Source organism: Macrotis lagotis, chromosome 1 (assembly GCF_037893015.1).
Source record: "Macrotis lagotis isolate mMagLag1 chromosome 1, bilby.v1.9.chrom.fasta, whole genome shotgun sequence".
Taxonomy (NCBI): Eukaryota; Metazoa; Chordata; class Mammalia; order Peramelemorphia; family Peramelidae; genus Macrotis; species Macrotis lagotis.
This window is the reverse complement of record NC_133658.1, coordinates 905970342-905992008: the sequence shown is the minus strand read 5'-3', so window position 1 is coordinate 905992008 and position 21667 is coordinate 905970342. Positions and strand designations below refer to the sequence as shown.

Below are 21667 nucleotides of genomic sequence, written 5' to 3'. Positions count from 1 at the left end.
AAGGTTTATTGAAAAACTAAGGGATCTAGGGACTAAAGTAGTTTGGAAATTCCTAATGGAGCAGACTCCCAAGCCTCTATTTTCAGACTTCATCTTCCCTCCTGAATGGCAGTTTTAAATCACCAGCCTTCTTCTGGACATCCCTTACTGATCTGTCAAGTTCAGAATATTTACCCTCCCATTCATTCTTTTCCCTCCTCAAAGTCACTCCTCAACATCCTTATTTCTATGGAAAAAGCACCACTAACATTCTAGTCACTCATGTACAAAAGCTCAGAGTGGGACCAGCAAGATGACCAGATAGTTGCAATCTACAAACCTTGCAACCCAGGAACCTCAAAAGAAAGCAACTCTGTCTGAAATGAGTAGATACACCTTAATCCATAAGATAAGAAGACAGAACCTCCACAGGTCAGGTAAAAATGTCATGAATGAACAGAAAGTGTTAACACACAGACCTTTCATTTCCTGTCACTAACCACATGTGATGTTTGTCCTTCATTCTCGAAGAAGACCATGATATCAGGGAGGTGATGTCATGATAAGCACAAGAACCTATCACCTATCACATGTACCTGTCAAAGGAGGTACAATCCTGTTAAAGGACCTCTATCCAAATCCCAGTGGCCCCACAAGGAACAGCAGACAAAGTCCACCCAGTCACTTGAAGGAGAAGAGTAGAACATAAGATAAACCAAGGTAGAAATCAAAGCAAGGCATCATCAACTGGCGGGGGGGGGTGGATAACTCATTAAGAAGGACAGAAACCCAGGCAGGGCCAGACTTCTAGACTTCACTCAAAGTAGGGACCATGGCCTTACTGACTCCCATATCTCCCAGCTCAAGGCGCTACTAAGCATAGACCTTGGGAGATCTATGATAGGGTCAGAAGCAAAATGATTGAGATTCACAAAAGTAAGTGGAAAAGAGGACAACAGAAATATGCAAAGAGCAATTGAGAAAGACTGAATGAAATCACAGCCTGTAAGTAGATAAATCCCTAGAGGAAATTATACATATAGAAGGAAGAATGAATAAAACCTCAAAATGAAACCAAAATTCTTTGAATAAGTATTATAATATAAAGGTAAATGAGCCATAGTTACCTGATGAAAGACTTTCCAAAAATTATGCGATAATAGCAATAAACTCCAGAATGGTTTAAAAGAAAAATACAACTCTTTTTTTTGGCAGTGGCTTTGCCCAAGGCCACCCAGCTAGGTAATTATTAAGTGTCTGATGCTGGATTTGAACTCAGCTCCTCCTGACTCCAGGGCCAGTGCTCTATCTACTGCACCACCTAGCCATCCCCCAAAATACAACTTTTAAAAGAGGAAATTATGAATTTAGGACAGAAACAAAAGCTCCTAAGGCAGAATTAAAAAAAAACACAAATAGAGTTAGGAAATATTGAATACATGATAAAGAATAAGAATTTGAAATTTAAAAAATATGTTAAGTGGAGGGAAATTTTACAGAAAAGAAGCAAAAGGCTATAATGTTATAAGAACACATAAATCCTATACAAGCTAAAATGACTGATTTTGAAGATAAGCTGCATAGATATAATTTATGGATCAAAAATATCCCAGAGGAACATGAGAAATCTAATACTCTTGAATACTGTCATACAGGGAATAATGATGGAAAAAAATGTCTCCTACAATAGAATCCTGACCATACCTTTCCCCTATTCAAAACGCTCTGTGCCTTCTAGTATAAAATACAATTTTCTGTTTGACCCATACAGTTCTTTGCAATCTACCTCTGTCTACCTCTTTAGACATTTCATTTTTTATCCCTTCACACATTTGAATTTCTAACCAAATTAGTCTAATTGCTATTTCCTGAGGTGGGATTTCAATTTCCCACCTTCATACCTTTGCATAGGCCATTCCAATTGCCTGAAATGTACTCCCCCCACCACCATATAGCTCAGATGACATCATCTTCTCAAATTTTCCCATTTTTCCAAAAATTTCCAATTTTCCTATTAGTATTTTCTCCCCCTCAAGTGATACTTTTTCTGTTTAAAAATATTATTTTAAACTTAAAATTTATCAAGGCATTTCAATATACAAAGAATGTAAACAATGATTGTGAATACAACTCTAAATGTTCATAGTATTAACATGTATATTAAATTTAGCATGACAATAATAAAGCTTCCCAGCTTATCCATGTCCTCTTTTTTTATTTTTAAAGTTTTTTTGCAAGGCAATGGGGTTAAGTGGCTTGCCCAAGGCCACACAGCCAGGTAATTATTAAGTATCTGAGGCCGGATTTGAACTCAGGCACTCCTGACTCCAGGGCTGGTATGTCCTCTTTTGAACTTCTATTTTCTTCTTTGTTTATTAAGCTAATTCATTAATGCATTTCTTCTTTTTTCTGTATTACTATTTCCACCCCTTATCTCCTCCAATCCTCCACTGTAACAATTGTCTATAGTTAAGCAAAACAAAACATCATCCAGATCTGAAAACTGATGTTCCACTCTGCACCTCTATCTATTGCCTTTCTGCCAGGAGATGAGCAGCTGCTTCACCATCAGTCTTATGGAGTGATTGTAGATTTACTTAGCTGTTTCCAGAGAAGTGGGCAAGAATAATAACATTATAGTGAATGGGGTGCTGAACTTGGGGTCAGGAAGCTCTGATTTCCAATCTGGCCTCTGACATTTACCAATTACATCATTATGAAAAAGTCATTTACGCCCTTAATTCTCAGCTTCTATATCCCTTTAAAAAAAGCAAAAAAGCAAAACAGCCAAGAGGGTTAATAGCAATTCTTGAGATATTGTGTATAAGATACTGTAGAAAGATATCGTTACTTATTTTTGCTGTTATAGCTCAGGAACTTTGAAGATAGGGACTGTTTTTATTTTTATCCTTATAGCCCCAGCATCTTGTATCCTTAGCACTCTTTGCATAGCAGGTGCTTAAAAGTTAGTGTTTGTTGAATTCCATTAAGAATCTATAACTCGTCTTTTCTATTTATTCTCTCATAGATTCTCTCTCTCTCTCTCTCTCTCTCTCTCTCTCTCTCTCTCTCTCTCTCTCTCTCTCTCTCTCTCTCTCTCTCTCTCTCTCTCTCCCCCTTATTTTCTGCTAATCACAGCAATACTTAAATAAACCTTTTTTTTCCCTAAAAAAAAAGAATCTATAACTCTAAAGTTTATGGGCTGGGGATATTGAGAAGGAAAATTCGATAAGATTAAAAAAAAAAAACCCACTGGATTTTAAAAAATCAACTTCCCAAGTACAAGATGGGAGAGGAGTGTTTAGAGAGCAATTCTGAAAAAGAGCTGGGGATGTTAGTGGATTATAAGACCTCCAAGAGGAAACAGCATGAAACAGCAAGGGAAGCTCATGGAGTTTCTTTAAGATGGACATAGTGTATACTGGAGGGGTTTTTTAGGTGTTTTTTTTTTTTTGCAAGGCAGTGGGGTTAAGTGCCTGAGGTCAGATTTGAACTCAGGTCCTCTTGACTCCGGCTGGTGCTCTATCCACTGCAGCTGCAATGGATAGCTGGACTTGCTATTCATGATCTAGAGAGGAAACTTCCTTTCTTGGAGAGCCAACCTCAGTCAGAAGACCTGGCTTCATGTCTTGCCTCTAATATACATGTTCTGTATGACCCTATGCAAGTCAGGTACCCTCTTAATGGTCTGGGCTGCTCTCTAGCATTAGAAAATTTACATTTACTGGCAGAGAGAGAATTCTGGAACTAGGAGGTCCTTTCACCGATGAGATTTTTCAAAGTCAGATGTACACGTGGATACTACATTTTATGACGGGGATTGATTCGGTGGAGAGCATTCAGAGAAGAGGGGGCCTTAGGTGGCACAGTGGGTAGAGTTCCAGGCTTGGAATCAGGAAGACTCATCTTCCTGAGTTCAAATTCAGCTTCAGACATTTACTAACCACGTGGCCCTGGACAAGTCACCTTTTTGCATCAGTTTCCTCATCTGTGCAAATCAGCTGGAGAAGGAAATGGTCAACCACTCTAATCTCTAGGCCAAGAAAACTCCAAAAGGGGACCCTGAGAATCAGACACTACAGCATCCAGAGGAGGGCTACAAGAATTTCGGGATAATTGAATTCATGCCATATGAAGCCATCCAAGGGAGTGGAGGAGACTCAAGGGGTCACAAGGTAGCATTCCCCAAGAGTCTAAAGGGATGTCCTTTGGCCAAGAGCTCAGCCTTGGAACAAGAGGCGGAGGATTGGGGAGAAGTCACAGAACCCGAAATCTGGAGAAACAAGAGTTCAGCGACCCTCCAGTTTCCACCGCCCTCCCAAAAAGGCCGCAGAGGGCTTCCGACGCTGGCCGCAAGAGTCCCTGGGCCTGGTGGCCGCCACAACTCCCACTTCACGGAGCTGCTGAGGCTGCCCTGGGGGGGGGGGTCCATGGGCGGAGAGAAGAGCCCCCCGACATAGGGCCACCCACACCCTGTTGCAGGGGGCAGAAGTAAAAAGATGCCAGGGGAGGTTTGCCTTTGGAGGAGGTAGGGGTTGGGGGTGGGAAGGGGGGATTCATTTTGATTCCATTTTAGCCATAAAAGCTGTCCAACTGGGGGGCGGGCTGCCCCCGGCGGTTGTTGGGGTGAAGTTTTAAGCCCCTCGGACGTCATGCCTCCCCCCACCTGCACCTAGGGGGCATTAAGGGCTGAGCCTCACCTGCAGGGGGCAGGGCGCCCCTCCTCGCGAAGGCGGGCTTCGGCCCCACCCCCGCGGGGAGCCGCCTCCGAGCCCTCCTGGAGGCTCCGCCGGGGAGAGCGGGGAGGCGGCGGCGGCGCAGCGAGCCAGCCCGAGCCCAGCCCGAGCCCGAGTCCCGGCCCCGGCCCCGGTCCCGGCCCCGATCCCGGCCCCGGCCCCGGCCCCGGCCCCGGCCCCGGCCCCGGCCCCGGCCCCGGCCCCGCGGGGAGCCGACTGCAGACAGGTAGCGGAGCCGGCCGCCCCCTCCTGTTCCCCCACCCCCTCCTCTCTTCCTTGCCCTGCTCCGTACCCCTGCCTCCAGGCCCCTCCACCTTCTGTGCCACCCCTGTTCCCCCCCTCCCTCCAGACTCCCTCCAGTCTTCCGTGCCACCCTCTGTCCCCCCCGGGTCCCCTCCGTCCATCCCCTCCACCCTCCTCACCTCCCCCTGTTCCCCTCCCTCCAGACCCCCTTCCTCACTCCGTTCCCCCTCTTTCAGGGCCCCCCACCCTCCGTGCCACCCTCTGTCCCCCTCTGGGTCCCTTCCCTCCAGCGCCCCTCTCCCCCCTTCTGTCCGCCTCCCCCGTGGCCCTTCCCCCTCGTCGTCTCCCTCCTCCTCACTGTTTCCTGTGCCCCCCTAACTGCTCCAGCCCTATTCCTTGCCCCGGTCTCCCTCTTTCTCTCCCTCCGCCCCCCACCCGCCCGTACTCCACCCACCCCAGGCTCGGGTCAGCGACCCCGACAATCCTGCTGCCTTCGCGCCAAGGGGGTCACCGGCTCCTCTTGGCTCGCTCCGAACTCAGCCCCCACCCCCCACTCACACTGGCATTCCCTCCCCTCGGCGCAGGTAAACAGAAGCCGGGGCGGGGCCTGAGGCTGCAGGTGGGGTGGGAGGCCCCCGAGTGAGTTAAGCCAGCTTCTGGTGGGGGGTGGAAGGTGCAGCCCGGAGAAGTGTAGGGAGCTGTGATTGCGGACCCGCCCAGAGGAGGGACTGTCCGGGTGCCAGACATGGGGCTGACCGCAGCACCTGGCCCGGATACCCTGACCCGAGTGTCCTGGAGCCAGGCCTAGCTCCTCCCCCGGCCTTCCTTCCCTCCACTGTGAAAAAAAGGGGGGCAGGGGGAGCTCAAGCCGAAAGCGGGTGAAGGTGCCAGGCTGAAAGTCCCCAAATCCTAAATTCCGTCGGAATTCGGGGAGACAGGGGGCAGGGCCATTCATAGTTGGGTAAGGGTACAAGAGTGGGGCCGAGCTGGCAGGGAGGCAGGGTAGGAGTTGGAGAGGTGAGCTCTCTGGGGGTAAGGAAGTATTCTGGGGAAGAAAACTGGGGATCTGGCTCTTAGGGCATCATCTGTTTATGGTCCCTCCCAGCCTGTCAATCCACTTGGTTCCAAGGCCTTTCCTAGCTCTGACATCCTGTCCTAAGGTCTCTTATTCTTGTAGGATTTTTTTTTTAATTTAAGGCAATGGGGTTAAATGACTTGCCAAAGGTCACACAGCTAGGTAATTATTTAGTCTCTGAGGTCACATTTGAACCCAGGTCCTCCTGACTCCATGGCCCAGTCTCTATCTACTGTGCCGCCTAGCTGCCCCAAGGTCTCTTATTCTGAACTCATAGTCTAAGGTCCTTCTAAATTCGGAATCTAATTTTCTACAAACCCTCCCAGCTCTAATATCCTGTTCTAAGGTCTCTCTATTCTTTTTTATTTTATTTTACTTTTTTAGGTTTTTGCAAGGCAAATGGGGTTAAGTGGCTTGCCCAAGGCCACACAGCTAGGTCATTATTAAGTGTCTGAGACTGGATTTGAACCCAGGTCCTCCTGACTCCAGGGCCGGTGCTTTATCCACTATGCCACCTAGCCGCCTCTAGGTCTCTCTATTCTTAACCCATCTTCTAAAGTTCCTCCAAGTTCTGAATCTGTTTTTCTGAGAGCTCTCCCAGCACTAGCATTCTGGGTTTTAACAATGAAATCCTATGACCCTTTCCATGGTTGGCATGGAAGCAAATCTGGAGACCAGTCAAGTTCAACCCTCTAATTTTACAGATAAGGAAACCAAGGACCATAAAGAAGGGCCTTGCACAAGGTTATTGGGTGAGTCCTAGGACCCATATAATCTATATGCTAGCACATGAATTCAACCAGGGGTCACCCTTGCTGATGTGACTGACCACCTCTGTGCCCATTCAATATGGGGGGGCCACACCTGATGTGGATACCCATATATCTGTCTCCACATGTCCAGAGCCATCCAACCTGGCCTGTCTGAGAAACTGGGTGGTATCTACTACTCATGTCCTGGATGCGAATGACCGCGAAAGAGACATGAAGACGGCTGTTTCCGAGAGGGCAACCTTGTCCTCCTTCCCCTAGTCCACTGAAACAAGTCCTAAATGACAAAGTGGGCAGACTTCAAGTTTCTCTTAGACTCCCACCAGGCACCACAGATCTCTCTGCTTTGCTCTTCCCCTCCCTTGCCTAGGCAGCTGTCAGACTGGTTCCCAACACAAGAAGGTAGCAGAGATGAGGTCATGGGGAAGCAGCTTCACCAGACACACACCCCCACTCCACCCCAACACATACACACACCCAAGCAACCTTCTTTCTGGTAGCAACAATGCAGAGTTGGTCAGGAATCCTTTCCATTCACCAAACATTTACTTACCTCAATAGGAGAGGAAGAAAAGGAAAAATAAACATTTCTATAGCACCTTCTGCATACAAGAACACTGTGATAAGTCCTGGCAATAGAGAGATACAAAATGATCTGGGAGTCTGGTCCCACTTACTCAGTGTGTTACCTTGGACATGTCACTTCGCTCTCCCAGTCTGTTTTTCTCCTTTGTGGAATTGGGGCTATATGGTCCCCCAGCTCTGAAGTTTATGATGTTTTTATTCTTTATTAACAAAGACTAGCACTTATATATTGCTTTAAGCACTTTACTTATTGAACTCTCCCAACCTTGGGAAGTTGAAAGTAATAAAGTGACTGACCCAGAGTCCTATAGTTAGCAAGTTGTGTGAGGACGTATTTGGACCTAGGTCTTTCTGACTCCAAGCTCAGTGAGTTATATCAGAGTTTCTTCTGTTCTATAGTCCCTCTCTATTCTGGTATTCTTTGTTCTATGACCTGAGCACACACACACATGTGTATGTAATGCATATGCACATATGTGTATATGGAGAGAGAGAGATTAACCCTAGACCATGCAACATAGACCCCCACCTCTCACTAACAACTCCCCCTCCCCACATTTGGTTCATCATTTGGGGAAATAGTCAAGTCCTAGATTTGAGCCTGAATTTCCTTTCTTTACATACGATGTTCACATGTCTTGGTTGTTTCCTAGCATCATTGTGGGATGGGATAGATAAGTCACAGAGAAGAAACACATATGAGGTTTTTGTAAGAAAAAATTTTACTATGAGAATCTTCCAAGACTAGAACAGGCTGACAAGGTAGTGAGTCTCCCAGCCCTGGAGGTCTGTGAATAAAGATTTGACAGGAACATCGTAAGCGGGAGGTTGCTCTGCCTTTGTTCGTATTTCCAGGGCTTAGCCCTAGACTGTTTTATAATGTGAGCTTGATCAATACTTATTAACTCTTGAATTGTAGATGAAGTTGAGTTCTGAGATTCTGGGTCTTGGGGAGTCTCAAGTCTCAGACTAGCTGAAGAGAGTGGTATAAGCCAGGGTGGCTGTCTGTTCTTCTGTGGTTTTCCAGTGCAGACATTCAACCTATCCTCTCCTGAGAAGTAGGGAAAGACAGTAGGGGGAAAAGGGATGCATTCTCAGGGTAGGACATAATGGTGTTGACTTTTGCACCCAAATGGAAGACTTTATATTTATCTCTGTGTTGTTTCTTTATCTTACATTCAACCCAATCATTGCGCTAGCTGTCAAGGTTTTCCTTTTTTTTCTTTTTCTTTTTTTGGATCCTGGCTATATCATCTAATTAAGTCAATCAGGAAGCATTTAAATACTTACTATGTGCCTAATATTGTGCAAAATGTTTTTCCTTCATTTTCACAGAAGACCATGGCATCAGGGAGGTGATGCCATGACAAGCATATGAATTGGATTTGAGTGAGGGGGACTGTGCTAAGTCACCAGTCTCACTTTCTCCTCCAGAGTCATCTGGTTCCAGTGACTACAGATGAATCAAGATAACAGGCGATGGCTCTGAATTTGAGGCAATCAGGGAGAAGTGACTTGCCCAAAAGTTTTACAGCTAGTAAATGTCAGAGACTGAATTTGAACTCTTGTCCTCCTGACTCCAAAGGCAGTGTTCTATTCACTGCACCTCCTAGCTGCTCCTAAAGAAGGTCAAAAGACCAGTCCCTGCCCTCAAAGAGCTTATGGTCTAAGGGAGGGGACAATAGGCACACAATTCTGTGCAAAGGTTTCTATACAGGATAAATTGGGGGTCAGTAAGGGATGGAAGGTTCTAGAAGTAAGAGGAATTGGAAATGTTTTCTTATATGAGGTGGGATTTTAGTTGGGACTTGAAGGAAGCCAGGAGGTAGAAGTGAGGAGAGAGAATATTCCAGAAAAAATACCTGGAGGATGGAAATCTTGTTCAAAGAACAACCAGGAGGCCAATGTTACCAGATGGAAGAATAAGTATATGAGTGTGGGTAGGGTATAAAGTGAGGCAGGGGGCAATGGTGAGGGACTTTGAATCCCAAGAAGAAGGGATTATATTTGATCAGGGAAGTGTTGGGGAACCACTGGAGTTTCTTGAATAGGAAGGTGGCATAGTCAGAGCTGGACTTTACAAAGGTCACTTTGGTGGTGGATCAGAGTGGGGGAGAGACCTGAGGCACTGCAGAGCCACCAGCAGCTATGTCAATAGACTGGTATGAGGTGATGAGGGTATGCAGCAATGTGCAGATGGCAGGGTCCGAGGACAGAAGGGAGCATATACAGGAGAAGATAGAAAGGAAAAACTGTCCATGCTTTGGTAGATCATCAGATGTGGGATGTGGTAAGAGTGGGGAGGCAAAGATAAATCCTAAGATGTCTTAGGGAGCTCCATTATCAAAATGACCTTCTTAAAACACAGGTCTGATTACGTGAGTCTGGCACATTTCAATGAGTATTTACTGACTAGGAGAAGGATGGTACCCTCCAGAATAATAGAGAAGTTCAAAGGGGAGAGGACTAAGAGGGGAAAGATCAGCTTGGACTTTGTTGAATTGAAGACATCTGTGGCACATCCAGTTTGAGATGCTTAAAAGGCAGTTGGAGATGTAAACCTGAACATTGAGAGGGATTGGGGGGCGTGGCTAGGTGGTACAGTGAACAGAGTACCAGTACCAGTTACAAGGACCTGAGTTCAAATGTGACCTCAGACACACCTGATAATGAACTAACCTATGTGAACTTGGGCAAGTCATAACCCCAATTGCCTCAACAACAGAAAATTTAAAAACAGAGATTAGAGCTGAATTTTAGTTGTTCAGCTGTGACCTCACTTGGGATTTTCTTGGCAAGGATACTGGAGTGGTTTCCCATTTCCTTCTCAAGCTCATTTTATGAATGAGGGGGGCAGGTAAGTGGTGCAGTGGATAGAGCACCAGCCCTGGAATTAGGAGGACCTGAGTTCAAATCCAGCCTCAGACACTTGCCATTTACAAACTGTGTGACTTTGGGCAAGTCACTTAACCCTGACCATCTCCAGTCATCCTGATTCATATCTGGCCACTGAAACCCAAATGACACTAGAGGAGAAAGTGAGGCTGGGGACTTAGCACAGCCCTCCCCCAATCTAATTCATGTGCTTGTCATGGCTTCACCTCCCTGATGTCATTGTGGTCTTTGAGAATGAAGGACAAATGGGGTAGCTAGGTGGCTCAGTGGATACAGCACCAGCCCTGGAGTCAGGAGTACCTAAGTTCAAATCTTGTCTCAGACACTTAACAATGACCCAGTTGTGTGGCCTTGGGCAAACCATTTAACCCCACTGCCTTGCAAAAAAAAAACCTTAAAAAAAAGAGAGAGAGAATGAAGGACAAACATCACAGATGAGGAAACTGAGGCAAACAGGATGAAGTGACTCACCAAGTATCAAATAGCTAGTAAGTGTCTGAGGCCAGGCGCTCTGTGTATTATTGGCACCACCTAGCTTTAAATAGTTCATTCAAGCTATTCCTCCAAAAACTTTGTGCCATCTGCAAATTTCATGAGCACTATCCAAATCACAGATAATGTTACCTATATAGAACCAAGCAGAGATCCCTGGGGCTCTTCACTGGAGACCTCTTTCCAAATTAACATCAAACTATTAAAGACTTTTCTTTGAGTCTGGCCATTGAATTGGTTTCAAATTCATTAAATTACACTCTACTCAACAGTATTTTTTTTACATTTAAGACAATGGGTTAAGTGACTTGCCCAAGGTCACACAATTAGGCCATTATTAAGAATCTGAGGTCACATTTGAACTTAGGTTCTCCTGACTTCAGGGCTAATGCTTTATCCCCTGCACCATCTAGCTCCTCTCAACAATATTTTCCAACATTTTCTACAAGAAATAGCATGAAATATGTTAAGAAAAGCTTCACTCAAATCTAACTGCAACATTCCCTTGTTTTAACAGCTAGGAACCTGTGTATGTGTGGGTGGGGAGAAATAAGTTGGGATCAATTGATGAACCTGTGGTGATACTTTGTCATAATCATTTTCTTTCCAAGATGATTATGGGTGATGATGATGATGATGATGATAGAGCTTTAAGATTTTCAAAGTCTCTATGTTAACCTCATTTTATCTTCACAATAACTCTAATAATTTTGTTTGATCCTGGAGGTGATAGGGAGTTTCTTGAATGAGAGTGGTGGTGGTGACATGATCAGACTATTTTTAAACTCATTTTGAAGATGAAGAAACTGAGGCAGACAGGGTCACAAAGTCAGTAAGTGTTTAAGGCTAGATTTGAACTTGACTCCAGGTCAAGCACTCTTCTGCCACCCAGTACTGTTGCTTAGCCTTTCTTCAGTAACATGTTTGAGAATTTTCCCAAGAATAGAAGTCAGTCCATTGGTCTACAGTGTGCAGATGCTATCTTCTTCCCTTTTTGGAAAATGAAGTCATTTGTTCTTCCCCAACTCTGCAGATCCTCTCTAACTCTCTGCCATCTTTCAAATAGAATTGCAAAAGGCTCATGCTTGCATCTGTTAGGTTTTTCAGGCTTAAGAATGGCGTTAATCTGGGCCAGGTGGCTTGACTTCATGGAAGGCAGTAAGGTATTTTCTCACTATCTCATTTATCCTGAGGATCAGCTCTCTGGGAACCCTTTCTGCTCTAGCCTTCCCAGTCCAAAAGCTCATTCTCCCTAGGGGAGAAAACAAGCAAAGTAAGGTTTGAGCAATTGAAGCTTCTCTGTTATCCTCCCCCCAAACATGGTGCCATCCCTCTTTGATCTCCTCTCTTCTCTAATGTGGCTAAACCCGATCCAAGCATCCCTTGCTGTCCTTGGCTTCTTGGCTCATTCTAAGCCTTGGTGGCCCCAAAACGAGCCTTGCATAATGCTTTAATCGTCAGCCTGCTCCCTCCCCTTGCTCCCCTCTTCTGTCAGTGTCTTCTTCTTATCCGAGTTGGCTGGTGAGTTTTCTGCAAGGCCACAGGGAGCTCAACTCGTCAGTGATTTCCAATTCTCTTCATTCAGGATTTTCAGAATTGCTTTCCTTTGCATCTTCACAATTTCATTTTTGTTTTGTTTTTTTGTTTTTCAGGTTTTTGCAAGGCAAATGGGGTTAAGTGGCTTGCTCAAGGCCATACAGCTAGGTCATTATGAAGTGTCTGAGACCGGATTTGAACCCAGGTACTCCTGAGTCCAGGGCTGGTGCTTTATCCACTATGCCACCTAGCCGCCTCCCAGAATTTCATTCTTAAGAGGTTCCCATCCCTTCTGGTCTGACATCCCCTGAATTTTAATTCTTTGGATGCTCCCTTTTCTTTGAAATCCACTCTTCCCACATCTGGGGGACACATCAGACTATGGCCCAATGGCTTCTCCTTCTTCATCACATCCCCCAAGGTTCCCTTCATTTCCACCCTAGTGGTCACCTGGTCAAGAAAGCAAGTAATTATTGGAGCTAATTACTGGGATTAGAATCAGGAATACCTGAGCTCAAATCCTCCCTCAGACACTTAATCATTTAACTGCTGTCTGCTTCCGTTTCTTCAACTGTAAAATGGGGGTGAAAATATCATCTACCTTATAGGGTCGATGTGAGATCAAGAGAGGTAACATTGGGGCGGCTAGGTGGCGCAGAACACCGGCCCTGCAGTCAGGAGTACCCGAGTTCAAATCTGACCTCAGACACTTAATCATTCCCTAGCTGTGTGGCCTTGAGCAAGCCACTTAACCCTATTTGCCTTGAAAAAATCTAAAAAAAAAATGAAAAAGAAAGAGGCAATATTTCTATAATGCTTAGTTCATGAATAAAGCTTTCCTCCTCCCTTATCTCCTAATTTATATCAGGTACTGTGTGTGCTAGCAATGTCTTACTAATGGTAAGAGTCAGATCCTGAGTCTTCTATCGTGTGAGTGGAAATGATCACTAATGCTGAGGTTCTTGGTCTGGGATCCATGAACTTGGATTTTAAAAATGATCAGGATAACTGTATTTCAAAACAATCATTTTGTAAGTATTATAGATTACATGCAACTATTATATTGTCATTCTCATTTCTTAATTTTATGTATTTTAAAACATGATTTTGAGGAGGGTCCCTGGGTTTCCCCAGCCTGAAGGACGGACTGCCTGAGGGACCCCCATCAAAGCCCCAACACTAGGTCAAGTCAAGTTCTCAACTGCTCTGCTTTTGGTAGAGAAGAGACACAGAGACACAGAGACACAGAGAAAGACAGAGATTGAGAGAGAGACAGACCAAGAGGAGAAGGAGGGGGAGAAGGAGAAAGAGAAGGAAGAGAAGAAAAAGGAGGAGAGAGAGGAATAGAGAGAGAGAGAAAAGGAAGAAGAGAGAAAGGGGAGAGAGGGGAAAGAAAGGAAGTGAGGGAAGGGAAGGGGAGAGACAGTGAGAAAAGAGTAAGAGGAGAGAGAGAAACAGAGACAAAGAGAACAGAGAGACATGAAATAGAGAGACAGACACAGAGACATGAAATATATATATATATATAGAGAGAGAGAGAGAGAGAGAGAGAGACAGAGAGACAGAGACAGAGACAGAGAGGAGAGATAGAAACATGAAGTAGAGATACAGAGAGAATCAGAGATAAAGAAAAACATGAAATAGAGACAGATGAAATAGAGATACAGAGAGAGAGAGGAGAGACAGACAGACAGAGAGTCAGAGACAGGGAACTCTCCAGCAGTTGTCTGGATAACTGAGGTCTGCCATCACTGATTACATTCCGCTCCATTGGAACATGAATGGAAGCCCAATACTTCAAGGGAAGCAGGAGGACTGTCCCATCTGGTCCCAACCCCTCTTCCCTCCCCCCTACAGGTGCAGCCATGGCACTGCCCATGGATCCCTTGGGGTCAGCCCGGATGAGTCCTGAGGAGCTGGTAAGCCAGACACGACAAGTGGTCCAAGGTCTGGAAGCCTTGAGAGCCGAGCATCGTGGCTTGGCTGGGCAGCTACAGAAAGCCCTAACCGAGACTAGGGACACATCGGAGAATGAGAATTTCCCAGGTCTGATTCTGCTGAAGGAGAAACACCATGCTCTTAGCCAGTCCCTGGAGGCCATTGAGCTCGGGCTGGGAGAGGCCCAGGTAGGCGGTTTCCCTGGTGAGTAGAAAGGAATCAGAGGGTCTCACTGGCCCTGTGGGCTGTGGGTATCACCGCAGGGTGTGGGGAGCTTCTGACACTGTTCTGGTACATGGTAGTCACTGAGTCTGTGAAGATCAGCCAGGATCTTAGAAGGTTGTGAGGGATGTGACCCTCAGGGGCCTGGGGAACGTCTGAAGAGTTTGCTGGGAGGTGTAGGGATCTCCATGCACCTGTGGTGGATGCCTCGAAAGCTCTATAGAGTCTCAGGGATGTGGACCACACATGTCCCCTTGGGAGGGCCGTGAAAGATGTGGGAGTGCTGGGACAGGTAGGAGAAAGGGGGTGACCATTCAGGGTCCAGGAATCTCTAAGGATCTTGGTAGGGTGATGAGGAGATAGAGGAAATGCAGAATGCTCAAAGGGGATGGGAAGAATTACTGGGGGCCCTAAGGTTTGCTAAGGGATCGAGGAGCGTCAAAGAATATTCCCTGGGCTTGATCTCCCCAGATGACATGGAGAGTGACAAGGGAAAGTGGGGGGTGGTCACAGCACATTCCTAAGGACTAAAGGAGAGATGTGGGAGGGTCATTAGAGGCATGGATAAGGGCAGAGGGAATCAGAGGGTTTTGAGTTATAAGCTTTAAGGGAAAACTCAGAGACAGAGGAGAGAGAGACACAGCAGAGAGAGGAAGAACACCTATGCAAGTGAGAACGTGTACGCCTGTGCGTCGTGGTGTGTGTGTGTGTATGTGTGTGTGTGTGTGTGATATCTGAGGCTCCCTGGGCTCCCAGCTGGCAGTCAGTCCCCTCTCCCCAGTCCGGCCTCTACTCTGGCAGGTGCTGCTGGCGCTGTCCACACATGTGGGGGCTCTGGAGGCCGAGAAGCAGCGGCTTCGGGCTCACGCTCGGCGACTGGCCCAGGAGAATGCGTGGCTTCAGGAAGAGCTGGAGGAGACAAGGAGGAAGCTGCAGGTCAGCGAGGAGACTGTGGCCCAACTTGAGGAGGAGAAGAGTCACCTTGAGTTCTTGGGCCAGCTGAGGCACTATGACACCTTAGATGATGAAAACTACCATGGTGGCACCAAGGTAACACCTGGGTTCTGGGCATCCCCGCCCCAGGCCTTCTCCAGGGCCCTCAGAGAGAAGTCTTCTGGAGAATCTGCCGGATCCTCCCCACCCCAATTATTCTCAGCTGTCGTTCTCTAGTCCCTCCCTCCTTCATTTACAAGCCTGGACTTCGGAGACACTCTCCTATATAACCTCAGCCCTAGGTGGACCTGTAACTAGGGTAGGGAGACTGGGGCCTTGCTCTAGGGCCCTGAGAGTATCGGGGCATGTTTCTTTACTCTAGAGGCTCCTCCGGTCTGGCATCCTCTTGCCTTCGTCACCCACTGCTAGGCAGCCATCCTCTGTGTCTCCTGCCTGCCATCAGGGCAGTTACTGGGGTGGGGAGAGGCAGGTTTAGGCCAGCATCTTTGGGGATGGGCTACTCTTTGCCTATTTAACTGTATCCTGCTCCCAGATTTCTCCTGGATACCAAACTACCTAACCCTACCCTTGTCCTAGGGTCCAGACCTTTATTTAGAGGCAGTATGGTATAATGGATAGAACATGAATTCAAATCCTGCCTCTGGGCCTCAGTCTCTTTTTCTATAAAATGAAGGCTTTGGGTCAGTGACCTTGGCTCTAAATCTATAACTCTAGAATCCTATGCTCTATGATGTTCACATGGGACACCCCACAATCAGATGGCCCCTTCAGGTCCTGGCAAGGCCATTCATAGCCATTCTAGGCCATTCAAGGTCACTCATTTCCCCATCATTCTCTGTCCTCATCAGGAGAATACAGAAGAATGTCGAGACAGCCTTGGCTCCCTGTTCCCCAGCGAGGACAAGAAAAGTCAGTGTCTGGACCCTGGACTGGTAAAGGGAATGGGGGTAGGGGCTCAGAGCAGGGGTGGTACATGGGAGCCTCCCGTGCCGGCCTGAGGAGCAGGGCAGGATATCCGGGAAGAAACAGGTATTTCCTGTATGGAGGACAAAGGGGTCTCCAGAGTAGTCCTGGGGGAAGGGCATGGGATTAGGAATCAGATGACCCGGGCTGATATCTTAACCATGCTACTGGGTGACCTTGGGCAAATCACTGACCTCCTGGCCTCAGTTTCTTCTTCCTTTGGGGGTCCTTCCAGCTCTTCATCCATGAGGACTCTGGGGCAGGGGCAGCTGGGGCAACAGGCCAGGGTTCAAGCTTGGTCAGGGGCCTAGGATTCAGGTCAGGCTGAGGGGAAGGACGGAAGAGGACAAGAGGCTGCCTCACCCCCCACCCCAGGTCAAGAGGCGTTTGGTGCGGCAGCTGCCCAGCAGGGTGGGTATGAGATCCCCGCCCGTCTGAGGACATTACACAACCTCGTCATCCAGTACGCAGGGCAGGGACGTTATGAGGTAGCTGTGCCCTTGTGCCGCCAGGCCTTGGAAGACCTGGAGCACACTTCTGGCCATTGCCATCCTGACGTGGCCACCATGCTGAACATCCTGGCCCTGGTGTACCGGTGAGGATCCCTCCCCATTTACCATCGTGCTTCATCCTGTGTTCCCCAAATGACTTCATGGCCACTCAACCCAGCCCATGTCCTCACCCCCCAACCCCCCAGCCTCCCATGTCCTCATTCTCCAATCATGGCACCCCATGTGTCCTTACCTTCCATCCTAATGGCAGCCCCACGCATCATCACTCTCCAACCCCCCCAGTCCCTCATGTCCTCACCCTCCAACCTCATGGCACCCCCCATGTCTCCTCACCCTTCTCTCATCTCATCTCTGGCCCCACCCCCACCCCCAGGAGCCTTCATCCCACACCCGGGCATCCTCATTCCTTCACTCTGGAATCATTCACCCCCTGGGCCCAACCCCGTCTGTCTCAGGTCCCTCTGCCCCTCTCACATAAAGTTAGCCCCACTGAGGTTCTTCCCTGCCCCCCTGTCCTTCCCGCATGACCTCCCAGGGACCAGAACAAGTACAAAGAGGCCACAGAACTTCTCCAGGATGCCCTGCAGATCCGCGAACAGACCCTGGGGCTCGAGCACCCAGCAGTGAGTAGGGGCTGGACTGGGCTAGGACCCCCAACCCCAGCCCCCTCCCCTTCTGGATGTGGAGAATTGGAGCCTAGAATGTGAGGTGGAAGAGACCTCAAGACACCATCCCATCCCATTTACAGATGAGGAAACTAAGGTTCAGAGAGGTCAGGTAGCTTGTTCTTACTCATATGGATAGTGAGTGTAGAGTCAGAATTTGAACCCACACCCTCTGCCTCCCATGCAACTCCACTGTTATCATGCCCCCTCAGAGACTTACATGTGAATTCCAGGTCCACCACTCACCCTCTCTGGGCCTGGTCAGCTCCCTTCCTCTTTCTGGGCCTCAGTTTCCCCAGATGTAAAATAAGAAGGTTGGGGTCCTTCTGGCTCCCAACTTTGCTGAAGCCTTCCCTTTCCTGCCCCCCCAGGTGGCAGCCACCCTGAACAACCTAGCTGTCTTGTATGGGAAGCGGGGTCGCTATCGGGAGGCCGAGCCCCTTTGCCAGAGGGCCCTTGAGATCCGTGAGAAGGTGGGTCTAGGGGATCCCGCGGTCACTCTCTTGGTCATTGCCTCCCGACTCCATCCTCTTGGGACCCTTTCCTTTGATCCTTGCTATCCAGGGATCTCTCCCTCCTATGATGGGACCCCTGGGGTTGCCTGCTCAGACTTGTGGGGGGGAATCTCCTCACCCACAGGCTAGACCCCTGTGACCCCTGAACTCCTCACTTTACCTCCCCCCAACTGAACTCCCAGGGACTCCTTGTTCTGACTCCCCCCACCCCCCCACCCCCCGCATCTGCAGTTTTGTTCTGACCCCGTGACTGCCAGCTCCTCAGGACTGCTTGCCATTATCGTGACCTCTGACCCATGACCTCTAACTCCTAAGGTTTCCCCTTTAGGACCTGTGGCATATCTAACACCCCCTCCCCAGCTCCCGACTCCTCAGGACCTTCCTGTTCTGCCGCTACAGTCCCCATGCTCTGGTCAGTCTCTTGCTCCAACACTGTGCTCCCGAATCCCCCAAAAACACCGATTCTGAGACCCCTGATGCCTTCACAGGTCTTGGGTGCTGACCACCCAGATGTAGCCAAACAGCTGAACAACCTGGCCTTGTTGTGCCAGAACCAGGGCAAGTTTGATGAGGTGGAGAAGCACTACGGGCGGGCTCTGGCCATCTACGAGGCGCTGGGTGGCCCCGATGATCCTAATGTGGCCAAGACCAAGAACAATCTGGTGAGGGTGTGATCAGTGGCTCAGGGGCTCAAGCCCCATCCACGCAAGTCCTCTGGTCCGAGGGCCCCCATGATATCTGCTCTAAGGACCCTCCAGTTCTGACATCCCCTATTTCAAAACCCCTCCCAGCTCTGATATTCCCTGTTCTAAGACCCCTCCTGGCTCTGACATCCCCTGTTCTAAGACCCCCTCCCAGCTCTGACATCCCTTGTTCTAAGACCCCCTCCTGGCTCTGACATCCCCTGTTCTAATGATCTTTCCTTAGAACATACATTCTAGAATTCTGTCTCCTCTGGGCTGTCTCCTTGTTCCCTGACTCCTGGGGTCCCAGACAACCCTGGCCCCCGGAGCTCTTAGGGGCTGGGCCCTGACCCACCCCTCCCTCTTCCTTCCCACCCCTCAGGCCTCAGCTTACCTGAAACAGAACAAGTACCAACAGGCTGAAGAACTGTACAAGGAGATTCTCAGCCAGCAGGATCTCCCGGCCCCCCTGGGTGAGCCCCCCCCCCCCCGTGCCCCCCCCGGACCCTGACTCTGGGCCCCTTCTGAGCTTTTTCTTTCTTTCCCCCTCTTCTCTCTTCTCCCCCAGGGGACCCTAATATTGGAGCCTCAGGTGACAAGGAACACCAGGTAAGTGGAGCATATAGGGGGAGGGGGGAGTCAGACAAGAGGCTATGAGGTACACTAGTAACACCCCCAACCTCAGGAGTCAGGGGACCTGGATTCAAATGCTGACTCTGATCTTCACAATCCGTGTGACCCTGGGCAAGTCATTTACTTCAGCCTCAGTTTCCCCTTCTGCAAGGGGACAAGGATGGGCTGGCTATGACCTCAGAGGTCCATGAAATGCAGGAGTATGGGGCTGGGTTCTGATGTTCACCCCAGCACTGTATTTAGGTCCTGCAACGGAGTACCTCCTTTTCCAAGCTCCGGGAATCAATCCGACGTGGGGGTGAGAAGCTGGTATCCCGCCTGAGGGGAGACGGGTCCTCTGGGTAAGTCCCCACACCAGACCTGGACCCTCCATGCCCTGGCATTCAAGGCCTCTGTCTTCTGCCCCAGCCTGGCCCCTCAGACCTTCCTATCCTACACCTGTCTCTGAGACTTTGGAGGTAGGCCCAGGTTGGGTGACTGTTCTCTGGACCCTCCTGGACTCTTCCTCCCCCCACCCCCACCTATTTTCCCTTGGGGTTCTCTCCCCTTTGAGTCCTTCCTCCTCCTTCATGGCTCAGTTCAGGGACCCTCCAAGTGCTTTATTTACTATCTCTTCCCTCCCTGACCCTTTGGGCCCCTTCCCTGGACCCTGACTGTGTTCACTGTCAGAGAGTTGGGGGTTGGAGAGAAAAGGGAAGGCACATCTTGCCTCTTTGGCCAGAATGGATTTCCCTGAGCCTGGGTGTGGTCAAGTGGAAGTCAGGCCTCAGGAGGGAGGGAGCTCCCCGGCTCTGGAGGTATTCAAACGTCGACTGGATGTCGGCTTGTCCAGTTATGGTTGTTCTAACTGGCCAGTCTCTGAGAATCCAAATGGCAGCAGATATCATAAGGTTTTAAAAATCTATTATGCACATTATTATCTGACTCTGAAGTCAGAAAAGCCGAGTTCAAGTCCATCCTCTGCCACTTGCTTCCTCCTTTGTAATTTTGTGGGCCTCAGTTTCCTAAAATGTAAAATGAAGGTTTGGGACCCTTGCGGCCTGCGATTGTGTGATGCTTCCAACAGCACTGTCAGGGTGGCCTATTGTTATGAAAAACAACAGTGAGATCTCAGGCAGCAAAGGTAGTGAGTGAGCCGTCACACGATCTTCTGCTCTGGCCAGACGGTTCCCAGTCCCAGGACTAGGGTATTCATGGCTTATCCCCGCCCCCCCCCCCCACTTGCAGGTGTCTTTAGGCTCCATGCTTTGGGAAAGATAAAGAGAAAGTGGAAAGTCGACCAATCATCAAACAACCACAGGTGGGAGCCTCCTGAGGGCAGGGGCTGTCTTTCATTTTTCTTTGTATCTCCAACATTTAGCTTGTATATAATAGGCACTTAATAAATGCCCACCAATTGATGGATGAAGTCAGTCAAGTGTTTGGGGGCTGTAATTTTTAAATTTCCATTTCAACGCTACTTAAAAATTGCAGGAGAGCTCATTACCTGCCCTGGTGGCTCCTGTTTGTTTCCAAGGTCTTAGCTCCCTGTGACTTTCCTTCTTGCTGAGTCTAAATTGAATCCTTCAATCCTCCAAAGAGCTTCAGGTACCTTTAGTTCCCCCCCCACCACCACTACTATATGTTAGGATGCAATAGTGCCTGTCCTCAAGGAGTGTCTGTTTGACAGCATTACATATGTAGATATGGACAAAATTAATGTGGGTGAAGAGAGAGGAGAGGTGTCAGTTCTTGTGAGGAAGGAAGGCGGGGGGAGCCACAATCGAGGCAGGCTTGAAGAAAACTAGAATTCTAAGGACTGAAGGTAAGGAGGGAGGAAATGTTGTGGCAAAAGTGTGGAGGCTGGAGATGATGTATTGAGTGCAAGGAACAGAGGGTGGTTAGACAGGACTATGGAGAGCAAGAAGGGGGAGGGGGTAATGCCTACTAATACACTGGGAAGGAAAGAGCTTTAGGAGTTTATATTTGATCCTAGATCTCATGTCATCTTGCTCAAAGGGGGAGAGGGTGGGATCAGGGGTGTACTTTAGGAAAATCATTTTGACATCTGGACAGGGGATGCTGGGAGAGACTTAAGGCAGGGAGACCAGTTTGAAGGCTACTGCAGTGGTCCAGGAATGAGGCCAAGGACCATGGCAGTGGGTGTGGGAGTGAAAGTCACTGAACATTTATGGGGTGCCCACTATGAACAGGCATCGTGGGAAGAGTCTAGATAAGACGACCCCAGATTGAAGAGTGGGGTGGGGGGTGTGTGAGGGAAAAGTCAAGGAT

The 21667-nt window shown here is 48.5% G+C and overlaps 1 protein-coding gene across 4 annotated transcripts in view; it reads left to right on the top strand.

Moving 5' to 3' along the window:
• Positions 1-4873: 4873 nt before the first annotated feature.
• KLC3 (kinesin light chain 3) overlaps positions 4874-21667 on the top strand; it is a 20890-nt gene continuing 4096 nt past the window's right edge. For 3 of the 4 annotated variants that reach the window (XM_074219295.1, XM_074219294.1, XM_074219293.1), the window contains exons 1-10: positions 13937-14437; positions 15273-15521; positions 16274-16334; positions 16764-16983; positions 17436-17523; positions 17937-18038; positions 18569-18742; positions 19146-19236; positions 19332-19372; positions 19640-19737. In XM_074219295.1, the coding sequence (XP_074075396.1) occupies positions 14093-14437; positions 15273-15521; positions 16274-16334; positions 16764-16983; positions 17436-17523; positions 17937-18038; positions 18569-18742; positions 19146-19236; positions 19332-19372; positions 19640-19737 (1469 nt within the window). In that variant the 5' untranslated portion in view covers positions 13937-14092. Of the gene's footprint in view, positions 4942-13936; positions 14438-15272; positions 15522-16273; positions 16335-16763; positions 16984-17435; positions 17524-17936; positions 18039-18568; positions 18743-19145; positions 19237-19331; positions 19373-19639; positions 19738-21667 lie in introns of those variants that run through there. The other variant, XM_074219296.1, reaches the window with a different exon arrangement.